Source organism: Heptranchias perlo, chromosome 3, assembly GCF_035084215.1.
Source record: "Heptranchias perlo isolate sHepPer1 chromosome 3, sHepPer1.hap1, whole genome shotgun sequence".
NCBI lineage: Eukaryota > Metazoa > Chordata > Chondrichthyes > Hexanchiformes > Hexanchidae > Heptranchias > Heptranchias perlo.
The window spans coordinates 93,368,218-93,383,934 of NC_090327.1; the positions used below are offsets into that span (position 1 = coordinate 93,368,218).

Here is a 15,717-nt window from a genome sequence, read left to right on the forward strand (position 1 = left end):
ACCAAGCTAACATTATGATGAAAAGCCTGATTGGTAGCAGTTTTCTTTGCTGCTGGCCTACCAAAAAAGTTTTATATGACTGGCCCTTCATACATATCTGTTCTCTGCTAACACTCATCTCTCTGGCTCAGCCGTTGGAGGAAAAACTGGTTGAATAACAGCAAGGCAGCTCAAGGGACAAGACTGTCGGCTGCTACGGGATCACAGATGGTCAAACAAAAACCTAAAAACAATTTAAATTGGCAGGAAGGGTATGATTTTACCTAGAAAAATATTGTGCCTAATTTAAAAAGATTGATGCTTCCATATGTATTACAAACTAGATCACATATAAATGGAACTTTCCAGAACGAGCAGCTAATACTCAGGTACAACACTAATCATATGTGGATTTTGTACAGAAACTGAGAAACAGCTGCTCCTAACAGGATGTATTTTGTGCCAATGTAATGCCGATCATCTGTGTACTTGCCACCAGCAAAGCATGCAAACATATGTGAAGATGAAATATACTAAGTATGACCTTTAGTAGCATTTTAAGAGCATTAAAATGACATTCATTTGGTGGCTTCAAAGATCAATTCTAAAGTTTAATATATTTAACAAACTGGGCAAATGTTCTTTTTGACTGAATTTAACTTTTTAGATTTCAAAGCTATTTGTTCAAATGTAAACAATTTTACAACACCAAGTTATAGTCCAACAAATTTATTTTAAATTCCACAAGCTTTCGGAGGCTTCCTCCTTCCTCAGGTGAACGGAATGGAAAATACCGTTTTCCATACCGTTCACCTGAGGAAGGAGGAAGCCTCCGAAAGCTTGTGGAATTTAAAATAAATTTGTTGGACTATAACTTGGTGTTGTAAAATTGTTTACAATTGTCAACCCCAGTCCATCACCGGCATCTCCACATCATGTTCAAAGGTAAGCAGAGTCCTTACAAGCAAGAACTCTCACTAATCTGATTTCTTTTAATTTAATTTTGAAACATGTAAGTTTTTACATTTATCACAAGTGATCTACTAATATAAAATACTGCACCATAGAACATATATGGGAGAGGAAAGCATAGCTAACTAAAAACATTAAACTAACGACCAGCACAATAATCACAGCTTTTCACCATAACCTCTAGACTATATTAACTTTTCTTTTCAGGAGCCTGCCTGCTTTACATTCATTCATCACACTTCACCTCAGGTTACAATATTGTCCAGCAGATTTTGATAAGATTTTGTCTCAGAACCTTTTGCTAATGATCCAAATTCAGAGCACACTAAGTCAACCCCAAGAGAATGGAACCTGTAAATAAAAATTATACGATGCAGACAAAGGTGAGGCAAGCAACTCATAATTGATATATGTTTTAACATCTGCCCCTGCAAGACCTCACTTGGCAGATTTCCAATCTCACCTTGGATAGCATGAGAATGGAGATACAGCACCACTGAATGGAGGAAAGACACCTCCCCCTGGGAGGGGGCTGCTCTCACCCACTTCCTGCTGACCAGCTGCAAAGCAAAACCTTGACGCAGGACAGTGGAAAATAACTAAGGCATGGGAGATAAATAAATGAATTGCACCGATGTCTTTCCTCATTCAGTATGCTGGCAATTTAAAACGTGCAAGAATTTCCTCATGTAATTTCAGAGGACTGAATGTTCCAATAAAAACAGAGGCCCCAATTTAATAATCTATGCAGGTTTTCAAAATCTCAATTTAGGCAGGGTCAAAACTGTACCAGCAGCAAAAATGTTCTATAGATAAATTTATTCTGTAAATGTTATATAGAACAACCATAGCATCTTCAATGTCTAAGCCACAAGCTTTAGTTCTATAGTTAGGAAGAATGGCTGTGATCAAAAGGTCTCACACTCGCTCGTTGCCATTCCTCCCCAAACCTTCAGCTTTCGAATTTGGTAAGGAACCACCAGGACTATGTCTACAAAAATTTTGGTGAAGACTGTGTGTAATTTCCCACTGACGGCATTTTGAAAAGGATTAAATTTCACATTTAGCTAGACACACCTCAAACATGCCAAAAAAATGTATTTGTCCAAACTGCTTTCATTGGCTTAAACTACAAAAATAAAACTTGAGGGTATTTTATTGGGCATAAAACAAGAATGTTGTCAGAACCCCATTTTAAATCCACCTAAAATGTAATAAATAGGTCACTGATATAGAAAGTCCTCACTGGTGATAATGAAATGAGCTAGCTTTCCAAAATACCATACCTGGGAGAAATTACTATTAAGGTTTCAAGGAACACATGTTGCCAGGAGACTAGGTTATTCTCCCCAAGCACAGTAACTGCAGCAGCTGGTACGGCAAAGTGGCAAACCTAAATTAACACGAGGGATAAAGGCCAAAGAATCGGCTGCACTAAGTACTCCAGCAAGTGAGAGGACAATGGTGACACAGATAGGTGTTGAGAAAATCTAATAACCCAAATCAGATTTAATTTGGATTGAATCCAACTTAAACAGCTCCATTTAACAGTGCTATGCATCTTAATTCACTTAGAATTCAATGCAACAGAAACTAGGTCAGGTACTTAACTGCTACCCATCCTTTTCAGTTCAGTTTGTCTGTATAGACAGACATTCCAAAGTAAAATTAACATGCCACTTTTATATGTTTTGCCGGGGCAAAGTGAGAGAGTTATACATTGAATGATTCGCATGTGCAATATCACATAAAAATTGAATTGTTTCATTGAGTTCATTGATGAATTCATTCCATTTAATTTAAATATCTATTGCATTAGTGGATAACCTCATTTCTCAGTTAGGGCTGGGGCATAAGAACATAAGAAACAGGAGCAGGAGTAGGCCAATCGGCCCCTCGAGCCTGCTCCGCCATTCAATAAGATCATGGACATTTGCTATTCACATTGTTTATCAATGATCTGGAAGTGGGCATTGAGAGAAAATTGACAAAAATTGCCAATGATGCCAAGGTTTTGGAGGAGGGAGGGAGTTTATAAAGAATTAAGAGCAGGCTGATCAGGTACAGAGGTATCTAAATAGATTGGGAAAATAGAATATAGATATGGCACCTGAACTTTAAAATCAGCAAATGCAAAATGATGACACTATGGAAGGTGTATAAACATTGGAACTATAAACCAAACGGCGTTAGTCTACGGGGTACAATCCAGGAAAAGGATTTGGGGTTGTTGGTAGACCGATCGTTGAAATCACCCGCAACAGTGCACAGCAGCGGTTCAAAAAAAGGCAAATGGGATCTGGGATTATAGAACATGAAATAGAACACATCACAGGATGTGATACTGAGCCTATACAGGACAATGATTCAACCCAATTTGAAGTACTGCGTGCAGTTCTGGTTTGCATTACATAAAGGACATCATAGCTCTGGAAAATGTGGAGAAAAGGGCTACCAAGTCTGACACCTGACATCAGACACAAACTACAAGGTGAAACTATATAAATTGAGTTTTTTTTGACATTGGAGAAAATGGAGAGGGGTATCTTGTTGAGGTATTTAAGATCCTTAAGGATAATATAAAGTGGAATATTCAGAACCTGTTCACCACAGCCTCAGAAATGACAATGAGGGACAGTGAATGGACAGATTAGTTTCACAAAGAATTGTTAGGGTGCATTGCCTAAGTGACTAACGCTAATAACATCAGTAATTTAAGGAGTTGGAAAGGTATTTTGTGGGAAAAAAACAAATTGAGAGATATAGGTGGTGAATTATGTATCATTTTTTTGAACTCGGCCAGTAAAATTGACGAAAATGGTCTCTCCTTATCGCGTGCTTTCCTATGTTCCTCAGCTTCCCCACTGGCTCAGCTGGTTAAAGTAGTGAGTAGTTGAGCCAGTTAGACATTACTCACTACTTTGTTCGTATGTTGTATCGAGCCATTTGCTGCTTCCATCAGGAAGGATGCAGGTATGGAAGGTGACGATCCCAGGCAGCGGAGGCTCTCAAGTTAAGGCCTCCCTATACATGGACGACGTCACCATCTTTTGCTCTGATCAGCAGTCGGTCCACAGACTGATGGGCATTGGTGACTGTTTCAAGCTGGCCTCGGGGACCAGAGTGAACCAAAGTAAGAGCGGGGCCATGTCCTTTGGCAGGTGGGGGACTCGATCCTTTGTCCCCTTCACCGTCAGGTCTGACTACCTGAAGATGCTGGGGACCTGGTTCGTGGGTCCCCAGGCCTGCACCAAGAGTTGGGAGGAGCGGGTCACCAGGGCCAAACAGAAGCTTGGTATGTGGGTGGGGCGCCCCCTCTCCATAACCGGCAGCAACATGGTGATAAGATGTGAGGTACGCGCGGTGTTGCTTTACATGGCCACGGTCTGGCCCATTCCCCACCGCTCCATCACCCGAGCTATCTTCCTGTTTGTCTGGAGGTCCAAAGTAGAACGCATTTGCAGGGACATCATGTACAAGCCCCCAAAGTGTGGGGGGGTGGGGGGGGGGGGGGGGGGGGGGGGGAGAGAGAACGTCCCCTGCCACTCTGATCCTGATGGCCACCTTTGTGTGTGGCTGCCTCAGAATGTCAGTGGAGCCCCAGTAAGCAAACACCAAGTGTCACTACGTGCTGAGTTTCTACCTGTCCATCACACCGAGAAGGCTGGGTCTGCTCACATTGGCTGAGCAGATGCAGGACGTCCCGTCCAGCTGGACCGACCTCAGTGAAGTTCCTGAGGAGGAACCCCTTCGACCACAAGGCTGTCAGACAGTGATTGGCATGGAACGTTCTGAGAGTCCTGCAGGGAAAAAAGAGGGTGGATCCAATCGGGCAGTTCCCCGACCAGACAGTCGAAGCCATTTGGCTGAATGTCTTGTCGCCAGAACTGACCAACAGGCACCAGGATGTAGCCTGGATGGTGGTGAGAAAACCCTTCCAATGCAGTCCTTCCAACACATACGGAATCTCAGCACCAATCTGCCCTCGAGGCTCAGTGGAGACGAGACCGTCGTCCATCTCCTGACGGACTGCCCCTTTGCGCAGAAAGTGTGGAGAGAGATGCATTGGTGTCTGTCCTGGTTCATCCCCAACAGCTCAGTAACACAGGATGCTGTGCTCTACGGGTTGTTCCCCAGGACGCACACCGAGACAGATATCAACTGCAGCTGGAAGTCAGTGAAGGAGGCCCTTTGGTCCGCCCGAAACCTGTTGGTCTTCCAGCTGAAGGAGCTGTCCACGACCGAATGTTGTCGACTGGCATACTCCAAGGTCTAGGAGTACGTGCTGCAGGACGTAACGAAGCAAGGTGCGGCCTATGCAAAGGCTCTATGGGGAATGGCCACCCCACTTTGTATTGTGCAGAATGTTTTAGAAGATATGTGCTGTATTTTGAATTGTAATAATGAGATCATTGTGTGTACAATCTGCACTGTATTGGTTCGAGCTATATTGCTTGAAATTGTGTCCTTTTGCATTGAACTGTGTGTATCTTTAAATTTTATGAAATAAATTATATTTTGAAATATAAAAAAGTCAGACAGGTTTGAGCACTCCAATTGGTCTCAGTTCTCCTGGGTTGGGGCAGGGGGTGAATTAAAAAAAAAGACAAGGTTTCCTTTCCTGATCACTTCCAGTGATCCCTGCTGTAAGGGTTACGTGGATATCAGGTGTGGACAGGAGAGATATGATAGCCCCTGCAGTCATACTGTCCCTTGACACTCATTGTCCAATCTCTCTCTTATACATACACACCTCTTATGAAAAGCACCACAGATTTAACATTGAATCAGACAGAGAGAAGAATCAGCATTAATAACATGCATTATGCCCTGTTTATACAGCAACTGCTGATTTACATCTGTGCTCAGGTTATGAAAGTATTGTAATTCTATCTCAAGCATCCAATATTTTAATATAAACAAATAAATGCATGGTATACAAAATTTTCTTTGTACACTAAAAATTTGTATTGTGTTTCAAATTTTTCCTTATCTTCAGTGTTGAAGTGCAATTGCTTTGGGGTATTTACAGACCACTATCCAGGACCTTCATTTAGCTACAAATACTCATAGCTTTGGTAAAGGTGCTCGCATCAAAACATGCTTAGTTGTTTTAAAGTCTAACTTGCCTGTGCAAAATCGTCCTATATTGTAGAAAGAGTAGTTTCTACAGCAGTAGGATCAGCAACGGTTCAACACAAACTGAGCCATTACTAGGTACAGGCTGGTCATATCCCAATTGCATTCAGGGATTGTGATTCACGCATCTGAACCTGAAATTATTCATCCTACGAGTCTGCAATCTAATATAACCATATTTTCAAATCCGCCAATGCATATCTTCATTCTGTAATACCGTTGCAACTGAACCACCTTTTTTTTCACCTGAGCTTTCTACACAAGTAACATATGTTAAGTGCAAGTTTGGTTGAAGACATCTCCAGGTCACTGTAAGCAAGCACGCACTTTTCCCACAGTCCACCAACACCACGAGTTATAGCGGAGATAAAATGCCTTTGTTTCCTATCTGTATGTATTCTGCCTATGAAAAAAGGTACTGCAGGACAAACAACCATATTTCAGTGTTTTGAAATCCTAGTATCCAAAATGTTTCTTCATTCTCTCCATCTGATTTTGACAATTATAAAGCTGGAGCGTCCAAACTAAGCGCCCGTGTTAGCTCCACGTGGGAGCTGTCTACTCTAATCTAATTTCCTTGCTCTTTTCTCAAATGCTTCATCATATTTCCATTTTGGTTGTATATTTAATGCCCTCTTAAGTGCCCTGATTGATACAGCTTCAGTAACTATTTGCAGCAATGCAGAGTGGAATGGAGGGAGCACCTTCATGTGGTCACGCTGGCTACGTGCTTTTTGTTTGGAAAGTATGGAAACTGTGCAAAACAAATCCAAAAAATATTATTTGATGCTGTGAAAACAACATAGCTGATCCACTGATAAACATAACTAATGAAAGTCACAAATACTGCTTCCAGTACAAGAAGGATCCAAAGTATATGGGTCCCAGGTAAAATATACAAGTACAAAGGGATGGACATATTGCATATTAGCAAAAATAATAATGCTGTGCACAATTTCAAAAGTGATCAAGAAACACATGGGTGCTGAGATAAATACCAAAACAACTGGGAAAAAAGATATTTGGAAAAATACTGAAGAGTGTTAAACACACGCCCCAGGTTTAATTCCTATTCAGTGCTGTCAGGTGGCAGTAGAGACACTACATTTGGCCACTACTGCTCTGTTAGGGAAAGAAAAAAAATCACCCAGGGTTTCCACTCCTGATTCCTTTCTAAACACCCCTGTTGGACCTTGTGTATGGATGTTGGGCGAGGTCACAATTGCACTTGGCTGTGATGCCCCCCAATTGACGCCCACCATCAAGACTCACACATGAGGAATGGTCCCTTGTGTGAGGTAATTGAGTCCAACCACTGCCTGTGGGACATACTGCAGCAAAAGTGAAATCTTCAGGAAAGGAAAAGAGGAAACAGTGCATTGCAAAACCCTCTGACTAAGCAAAGAGCTGGTGCTGCAAAAATTACCTTGGTGGTGACTGGTCAAAGAACTGCAGCAACACCGATGAAGGCAGATTCACCTTCAGCAACTACATTAGCCAAACAAGCCTAAATGACTGGTGACTTATCTACCAACACAGTTGTCATGAAAACCAATAAGATGTCAACTCTTACAAAGTAGATATATTTTACAAAAAGACAAACTCTTGAAAAGCAGCTAGATTAAAGAAATCAAACTTACCCACTAGCCAGATTGAGGAGTTCCTGTTTTTCAGCCACACTCGATTTTTCTTCTAGTTCCCACAGCAGCACATTGACGAGGTGAGAATTCTTGATAATAATGGGCACTTCTTCAAACATGTTCTCAGATGTAATGAGTGCCTTCTTTATTCTAGTTGGTAAATAGAGACATGATGAGAATTCTTGAGAATAATGGCACTTATTCGAATTTGCTTATGGAGCTGATTAATCCTCAAAATGTCAACCATCGCTCATTTGGAGTGAAACGGGCTCATTTTGGTATTAAAGTTACATATTTGGACCCATTTCACTCTTAAAAAATAATGACAGCTGCATTTGTTTATATGGGTTTGTAATCATTATTACTCGTTTTAATGACAACTCTGATATTTCTCTGATCTGGATGACTGTTAGCATCTTTCTTTATTCAAGGCATTTCAAGGTTTCAGATTTACAACATTTCAACGGTTTAAGGATTTTGTATTACCAGTATTTCAACTCAAAATGTTTCTCAACTCTCCAGATGCTCAGCCTCTTTATTCAGTGAGTAGCTGAACTATGCAGACTTGCTAAGTTCCAGGTTTGATCTTGTGGGCTGAATTACCTGATCTTAACCAGGACAGCAGTAGGAGTGCTACAATTGACCTGGATTAGGGAAAGGGAGGGAATACCCAGTTTTGCCACTGTTGATCACTATTCAGTGACACCTGTTGTGTGAGAAGAATTGCTATTTTCGCAAGCTACCAAAGTGTGACAGACATGCACGGAGTCCCAGCAAATATTCAATGCCTTTGAGAGGGGAGAAAATTTGTGACAAAAAAAAATTGCTAGCGTGTAGTCAGTATCCAATGCAGAGTTTAAAATGAATAAAGGATGTAGCTAATGACTCAATGAATGGCTGAATATACCATCGATAGGCAAAATGTTCTGCTTATTTCATCTCCATGAAGTCCATATAAAGCTATTTTTAAAAACTCATTTTGATGAGATTTGTTTCAGTTGGAGAAACAAAGTGGTTTGGTCATTCTTTAACTTGCAAGTTACATGCAAAACAATGTTAGAATGCTAAAAAAAAAATCTACCCGTGGAAAGTTTTGAGAACATCCATCACACTTCAAAAGTCACACTCCAAAGTGTCAAAGAAAACCAGTCATTTTATGCTGGTTTCTTCTAACCGTAAGCCAGAAATGTACAATCACCTATGAATTTGCAAACCTCCCTCAAAAATCAACCTGCAATTTACCTCAGGATGCTTATAGCAAATAGACTTTTTTTTAAAAAAAGTTTTACTTTAGTAACAGAATAATAGATTGTGCAGTATATGGTATCCTGCACCTGTTGTTAATACCATGAGCAACACTGCAGGAAATGTGCCAGTTAATATAAAACAAAGATTTTTGACCCACTGAAATAATTTGCAAGATCAATCAACACACGTATCCCCATCCAGTGGGTGGCAAATGAACAAATTAATTGATCCTGCAACTAAAATAGCCTAATATATACATTCAGAAGACAGAAAAAAAAGCAAAAGCTAAAGCTTCAGTGAACAATGCAAAACTATATCATCAAAATGGCAAAATCTTCTGCTATTAGGACCTTGCACTGCATTGAACTATGCGGTAGGATTTTAACTGGGAAAAATGGGTGGGTTGGGGGCGGGGAGATTAAAAATTGCAACAATTTCAGACCCGGCTCATTTCCGGTTTTCACGGGGGCGGGAGACCAAGCCGCTCTCAGGAGGCAGGTTGGTCACTAAAACCTTTCAAGGAGACTGCAGGCCTCCATTTTGAAAGGTTTTCCGATTTCAACCCCCTGGGGGCTGGGATTCCCGGGCTTTCTCCTTCACACCGCGTGAGAGGAGGCAAGATGGCCTGAAACTACAGGTAAGTACCTTTCTAGCACAGCTTGTGGGCCCGGAAGAGCAGGAGTGCCTCCCCCAGGCCCAACAAGCCTAACCACAGCGACCCTCACAATGATCACGGACCCTCCCACAATGATCGTGGACCCTCGATCCTGACCACCCCTCCCCCCACAACGATCATGGACCCCTGATCCCAACACCCTTCCCTTGGTGACTGGCACCTGATCGCCGCCCCCCACCCCCATCATAACTGACCTCCCCCCACCCCCATCATAACTGACCTCCCCCCACCCCACCCGCCCACAACTGACTCCCCAGCAACTGACCTCCTCCTTCTCTGCCCCCTCCCCCACACAAACTAAGACTTACCTGAATGCTTACCTTTTCCCATCCTCTTCCTCGCTCTGCTCCCATCCGACTGAGGCCAGCCTGTCAATCAGGCCGGCCTGTCGGGCGGGAAACAGACAAAAAAAAACATCTTTTGGTCAAAATCGTACAAACATCCTGGCGACCCGTACTTCCGGGTTTCCCATCCGCGATTGCCCCTCCACCGCCCCCGCCCCCCCAAAACCCTTCCCAGCTCCAGGTCAAAATCCTGGCCATGGTGTCTTGAGTCATCAGTTTGCTGGATCAAAGTTTAGCCCCTTTAACTTATATATATCCCAATTAATAAAGTCCATCTGGGAGTTACAAAAGAGTGTGAAAATTACATGCAGAGGACAGGGTGGCCCTGTGGGTTGTCATACTGACCTTTCAACTCAAAATTGGTGGGATAAAGGTCTCCAGACAAACGTACAAAAATACGAATTAAGAGCAGGCGTAGGCCATTCGGCCCCTCGAGCCTGCTCTGCCATTTGATAAGATCATGGCTGATCTGATTGTGACCTCAACCCTAATTTCCCATCGACCTAGTATAACCTTCGACTCCCTTGTTAATCAGGAATCCATCTAACTCAGCCTTAAAAATATTCAATGACCCTGCCTCCACTGCTCTCTGGGGAAGGGAGTTCCACAGACTCACGACCCTCAGAGAAAAAAAATTCTCCTCATCTCAGTCTCAAATGAGAGATCTCTTATTTTTAAACTGTGGCCCCTAAGTTCTAGTCTCTCCCACAAGGGGAAACATCCTCACAGCATCTACTCCTTCTAGTTCTCTCAGGATCCGATATGTTCCAATAAGATCACCTCTCATTCTTCTAAACTCCAGTGTATACAGGCCCAACTTGTCCAACCTTTCCTCACAAGATAACCCCCTCATCCCATGAATCATTCGAGTGAACCTTCTCTGAACTGCCTCCAAAGCAATTATGTCCTTTCTTAAATAAGGAGACCAAAACTGCACACAGTATCCTAGATGTGGTCTCACCAATGCCCTGTACAACTGCAGCAAAACAGCTCTACTTTTATATTCTATTCCTTTGCAATAAATGACAACACTCCATTTGCCTTCCTAATCGCTTGCTATACCTACATACTAACTATTTGTGATTCATGTACTAGGACACCCAGATCCCTCTGTACCTCAGAGTTCTGCAATCTCTCTCCATTTAAATATACTGCTTTTCTATTCCTCCTGCCAAAGTGGACAAGTTCACATTTTCCGACATTATACTCCATCTGCCAAATTTTTGCCCACTCACTTAACCTATCTATATCCCTTTGCAGACTCCTTGGGCTCTATTTTAGCACCCGCGATCGGGTGCGTTCCTGGCAGGGGGGATACGAAAATCGGGGATTCCCGGGGCAGGTCGCGAGCCCGGCTCCAACCCGCCCCATTTCCGGGTTCCCCACTGACACGCTGACATGCGCGCGCAGCCCCCGCATGTGGGACTCCCGCCGGCAATTAAAGACGGCAGGGTGCCACTTAAGGTATTTATCTAGGTATTTCAGGTCGTTTACAGACCTGATTAACGTGATATTTTAGGAGGGTTGGGATTTTGCAAACAACTGGGACTGTTTCCCGTACTGGGGGAAACACTTCCAGTTCAAATGGACGTGTTGCAGCCATCAGCCTGTGGCAGCTGCAAAGGTCCATTTGACAAGTGGGGGAGGTGGGGAGACCCTCACTCATTGCAGGAGGCCACTCTGTCACTTTGGACAAAGTTTGGCCTCCACCACCCTCCTCCTAACAACAAAATTCACCTACTTGCACACTTACCCCGGTGTCCAGACACATTTACCTACCTTGCGGACACCCTCGGACATACATCTTCCGGATGGGGGGCGCCGTAGCTGCAGTCATGACCTCCTCGAAGGGTGAGCAGCATCACCAGCCACGCCATCTACCTCTGACACGTGGAGCTCCACAACACAGTGCTGTGACACATCCACCTGCACAACAGGAGGGAGGGCAACCAGAGAGAGATGTGTCGCAGAGGGCACTACCCTCGTCACAGGGTCCACAGACCGAGGCTCAGCTTCCTGGACCTCTCTGAGCAGCAGTGCATACGGAGGCTCAGAGTCACTCGACATGTAGTCGTGGACATCTGCAGCCTCCTTCATGCCGAGCTGCTCCCGGCTGCCCGAGCACCATCTTCTTACCCGTCGCTGTCAAAGTCACCACTGCCCTCAACAACTTCTCCTCCGCATCCTTCCAGGATGCCACCGGGGACATCGCCGACGTCTCTCAGTCGTCTGCACAAAAGAGCCCTGCAAATACACCTACACCCACTCTGCAGTGACACAATGGGTGGCATCAGTTGTGGGTCTTCATTGTGATCCTCAGGAAGGGCATTATTGCACAAACCAGACAAGATTAGCAAAGATGTGACAGTAGTGGTGCCAATATGTAATGTGAGTTGCTCAGAAATTAAATATAAGGAAAAACCATGACAAACCCTCAAACACCCTTATGCATCCACCTTCATGCTCACGACACGTTTGCCTTACGCTGCCTACTGCACATATGTGATGCATGCCCTGTGGCTGCAGCACAGGAAGTGGCAGGTTGAGTGAGGCTGACCGTGAAAGAGATGCATGAGAGGGTGAGTATCAGATACAAGCCATGAGACTGTATGAGGATTGGGTTGAGTGGTAGTGGCGGGATGAGTACTGGCGAGGTGAGTAAGTACAGGTAAGATGAGGATGAGGTTTGAGTGGGTGTGAGGAGTGATGTGACAGAGTAGTGTTGGCTGTGCAGAAGGAGATGTGGGGTGGGGACGGCGATGTGGCAGATGGAGCGTAGGGGAATGAGTAAGTGTACTCACTTTGGCTGACCTACTTAGGTCATTGCAGCGCCTCCTGCACTGTATGCAGGTGCGCGATATGTTGGTGGTGCAGGTGACCTCCTCTGCCACCTCAAGCCAGGCCTTCTTGGTGGCAGAGGCAGGCCGCTTCCTCCTGCCCACCAGGGGGGGGGGGATATCTCTGTCCTCCCCCTCCTCCTCACCCCATCCAATAAGAGCTGGAGTGAGGCATCATTAATCTGGGAGCAGCCTTCCCCCTGGGCTGCTCCATGCTGTAATTTTTCCTATTTCTTGCAGCATCAGTCAGTGGAGGACTGCCCCTTTAAATAGAGCTTCTCCAGCTGACAGACCTTACTGCGCATGCGCAGTCCGCCCACCGCGCAGGTCAGAACCCGGAACAAGAGGCACGTGGATCCAATCAGCCTGCGATTGCGCGCGGGGCAGACTAATTTCACCGGGCGCTCGCCCCCCCACCGCCGCCATGGTAATATCAGGCCCCTTATGTCCTCTTCACAACATACTTTCCCAACTACCTTTGTGTCATCAGCAAATTTAGCAACCACACATTCGGTCCCTTCATCCAAGTCATTGATATAGATTGTAAATAATTGAGGCCCAAGCACTGATCCCTTTGGCACTCCACTTGTTACATCTTGCCAACCTGAAAATGACCCATTTATGCCTACTGTTTCCTGTTAGCTAACCAATCCTTTATCCATGCTAATATGTTAGTCCCTACACCATGAGCTCTTATTTTGTGTAGTAGCCTTTGATGTGCCACCTTGTTAAAAGCCCTCTGGAAATCCAAATACACCACATCCACTGGATCACCTTTATCCACACTCTTCCTTTTTTTAAAATTCGTTCATGGGATGCGAGTGTCGCTGGCAAGGCCAGCATTTATTGCCCATCCCTAATTGCCCTCGAGGGGGTGATGAGCCGCCTTCTTGAACCACTGCAGTCCGTGTGGTGAAGGTTCTCCCACAGTGCTGTTACGAAGGGAGATCCAGGATTTTGACCCAGGGTCGACGAAGGAACGGCGATATATTTCCAAGTCGGGATGGTGTGTAACTTGGAGGGGAACGTGCAGGTGGTGTTGTTCCCATGTGCCTGCTGCCCATGTCCTTCTAGGTGGTAGAGGTCGCAGGTTTGGGAAGTGCTGTTGAAGAAGCCTTGGCGAGTTGCTGCAGTGCATCCTGTGGATAGTACACACCGCAGCCACGGTGCGCTGGTGGTGAAGGGAGTAAATGTTTAAGAAGGTGGATGGGGTGCCAATCTAGTGGGCTGCTTTGTCCTAGATGGCGTCAAGCTTCTTGGGTGTTGTTGGAGCTGCACTCATCCAGGCAAGTGGAGAGTATTCCATCACACTCCTGACTTGTGCCTTGTAGATGGTGGAACGGCTTTGGGGAGTCAGGAGGTGAGTCACTTGCCGCAGAATACCCAGCCTCTGACCTGCTCTTGTAGCCACAGTATTTATGCGGCTGGTCCAGTTAAGTTTCTGGTCAATGGTGACCCCCAGGACGTTGATGGTGGGGGATTCGGCGATGATAATGCCGTTGAATGTGAAGGGGAGGTGGTTAGACTCTCTCTTGTTGGAGATGGTCATTGCCTGGCACTTGTCTGGCGTGAATGTTACTTGCCACTTATCAGCCCAAGCTTGGATGTTGCCCACGTCTTGCTGCTCGCGGGCACGGACTGCTTCATTACCTGAGGGGTTGCAAATGGAACTGAACACTGTGCAATCATCAGTGAACATCCCCATTTCTGACCTTATGATGGAGGGAAGGTCATTGATGAAGCAGCTGAAGATGGTTGGGCCTAGGACACTGCCCTGAGGAATTCCTGCAGCAATGTCCTGGGGCTCAGATGATTGGCCTCCAACAACCACTACCATCTTCCTTGGTGCTAGATATGACACCAGCCACTGGAGAGTTTTCCACAATTCCCATTGACTTCAATTTTACTAGGGCCCCTTGGTGCCACACTCGATCAAATGCTGCCCTTGATGCCAAGGGCAGTCACTCTCACCTCACCTCTGCAATTCAGCTCTTCTGTCCATGTTTGGTCCAAGGCTGTAATGAGGTCCTGGCAGAACCCAAACTGAGCATCAGTGAGCAGGTTATTGGTGAGTAAGTGCTGTTTGATAGCACTGTCGACGACACCTTCCATCACTTTGCTGATGATTGAGTAGACTGATGGGGCGGTAATTGGCTGGATTGGATTTGTCCTGTTTTTTGTGGACAGGACATAATTGGGCAATTTTCCACGTTGTCGGGTAGATTCCAGTGTTGTACTTGTACTGGAACGGTTTGGCTAGAAGCGCGGCTAGTTCTGGAGCACAATACTTCAGCACTACAGCCGGGACCCAGTTCCTGCCAGTTGTAAGGATTCATACAAGTAGATCTGGCCACCCTAAACCCATTTGCAAGTAGGTGGACAAAACTGCCCATAAATCAGCATAAGTAGCAAATTGGGCAATATGTGTGAGAACACTGGTTCAGGACAAGGTTGGGTTCTGCTGTCAAATTGCCCGAGGTCCGAGTGTGAGCTTGCATGGAAAACATCCACTTGGGAAAGTGCCAATGAATTGCCACCTTCAGGGAAGGAGGGATAGAGTGAGAAAAACGGGAAGAAAAAGGTCATAGAATGTGAAAGAGTGTACTCTTTTACAGTTGAGATAAAGGCACATCTACCTTGCAGCCAGCTTCCAGCGTGCTGGGTGCTGAAAAAACGTTCCATTTCCCATTACTGACATCCCATACCTTGAGATATGCATGTGTCAAAAAAGCTTTCTACAAAAGCGAAAACCCACTTTGGTTCTACCAAGTCAAGATAGATTTACAGCCACGTAGAAAGAAGCTGTATTTTATTTCATACTTGCATCCATTTCCAGATTCTGATGGTCCACGACCTCAATTTAGGAAGCTATTTAGAACATC

General features: G+C 44.8%; 1 protein-coding gene across 1 annotated transcript in view; it reads right to left on the bottom strand.

Annotated features, from left to right (window-relative positions):
• The window catches only part of LOC137317410 (eukaryotic translation initiation factor 3 subunit H), a 160,282-nt gene that overhangs the window by 19,704 nt on the left and 124,861 nt on the right, over positions 1 to 15,717 (bottom strand). The window contains exon 5 of the mRNA XM_067980763.1: positions 7,731 to 7,880. Within this exon, the coding sequence (XP_067836864.1) occupies positions 7,731 to 7,880 (150 nt within the window). The remainder of the gene's footprint in view (positions 1 to 7,730; positions 7,881 to 15,717) is intronic.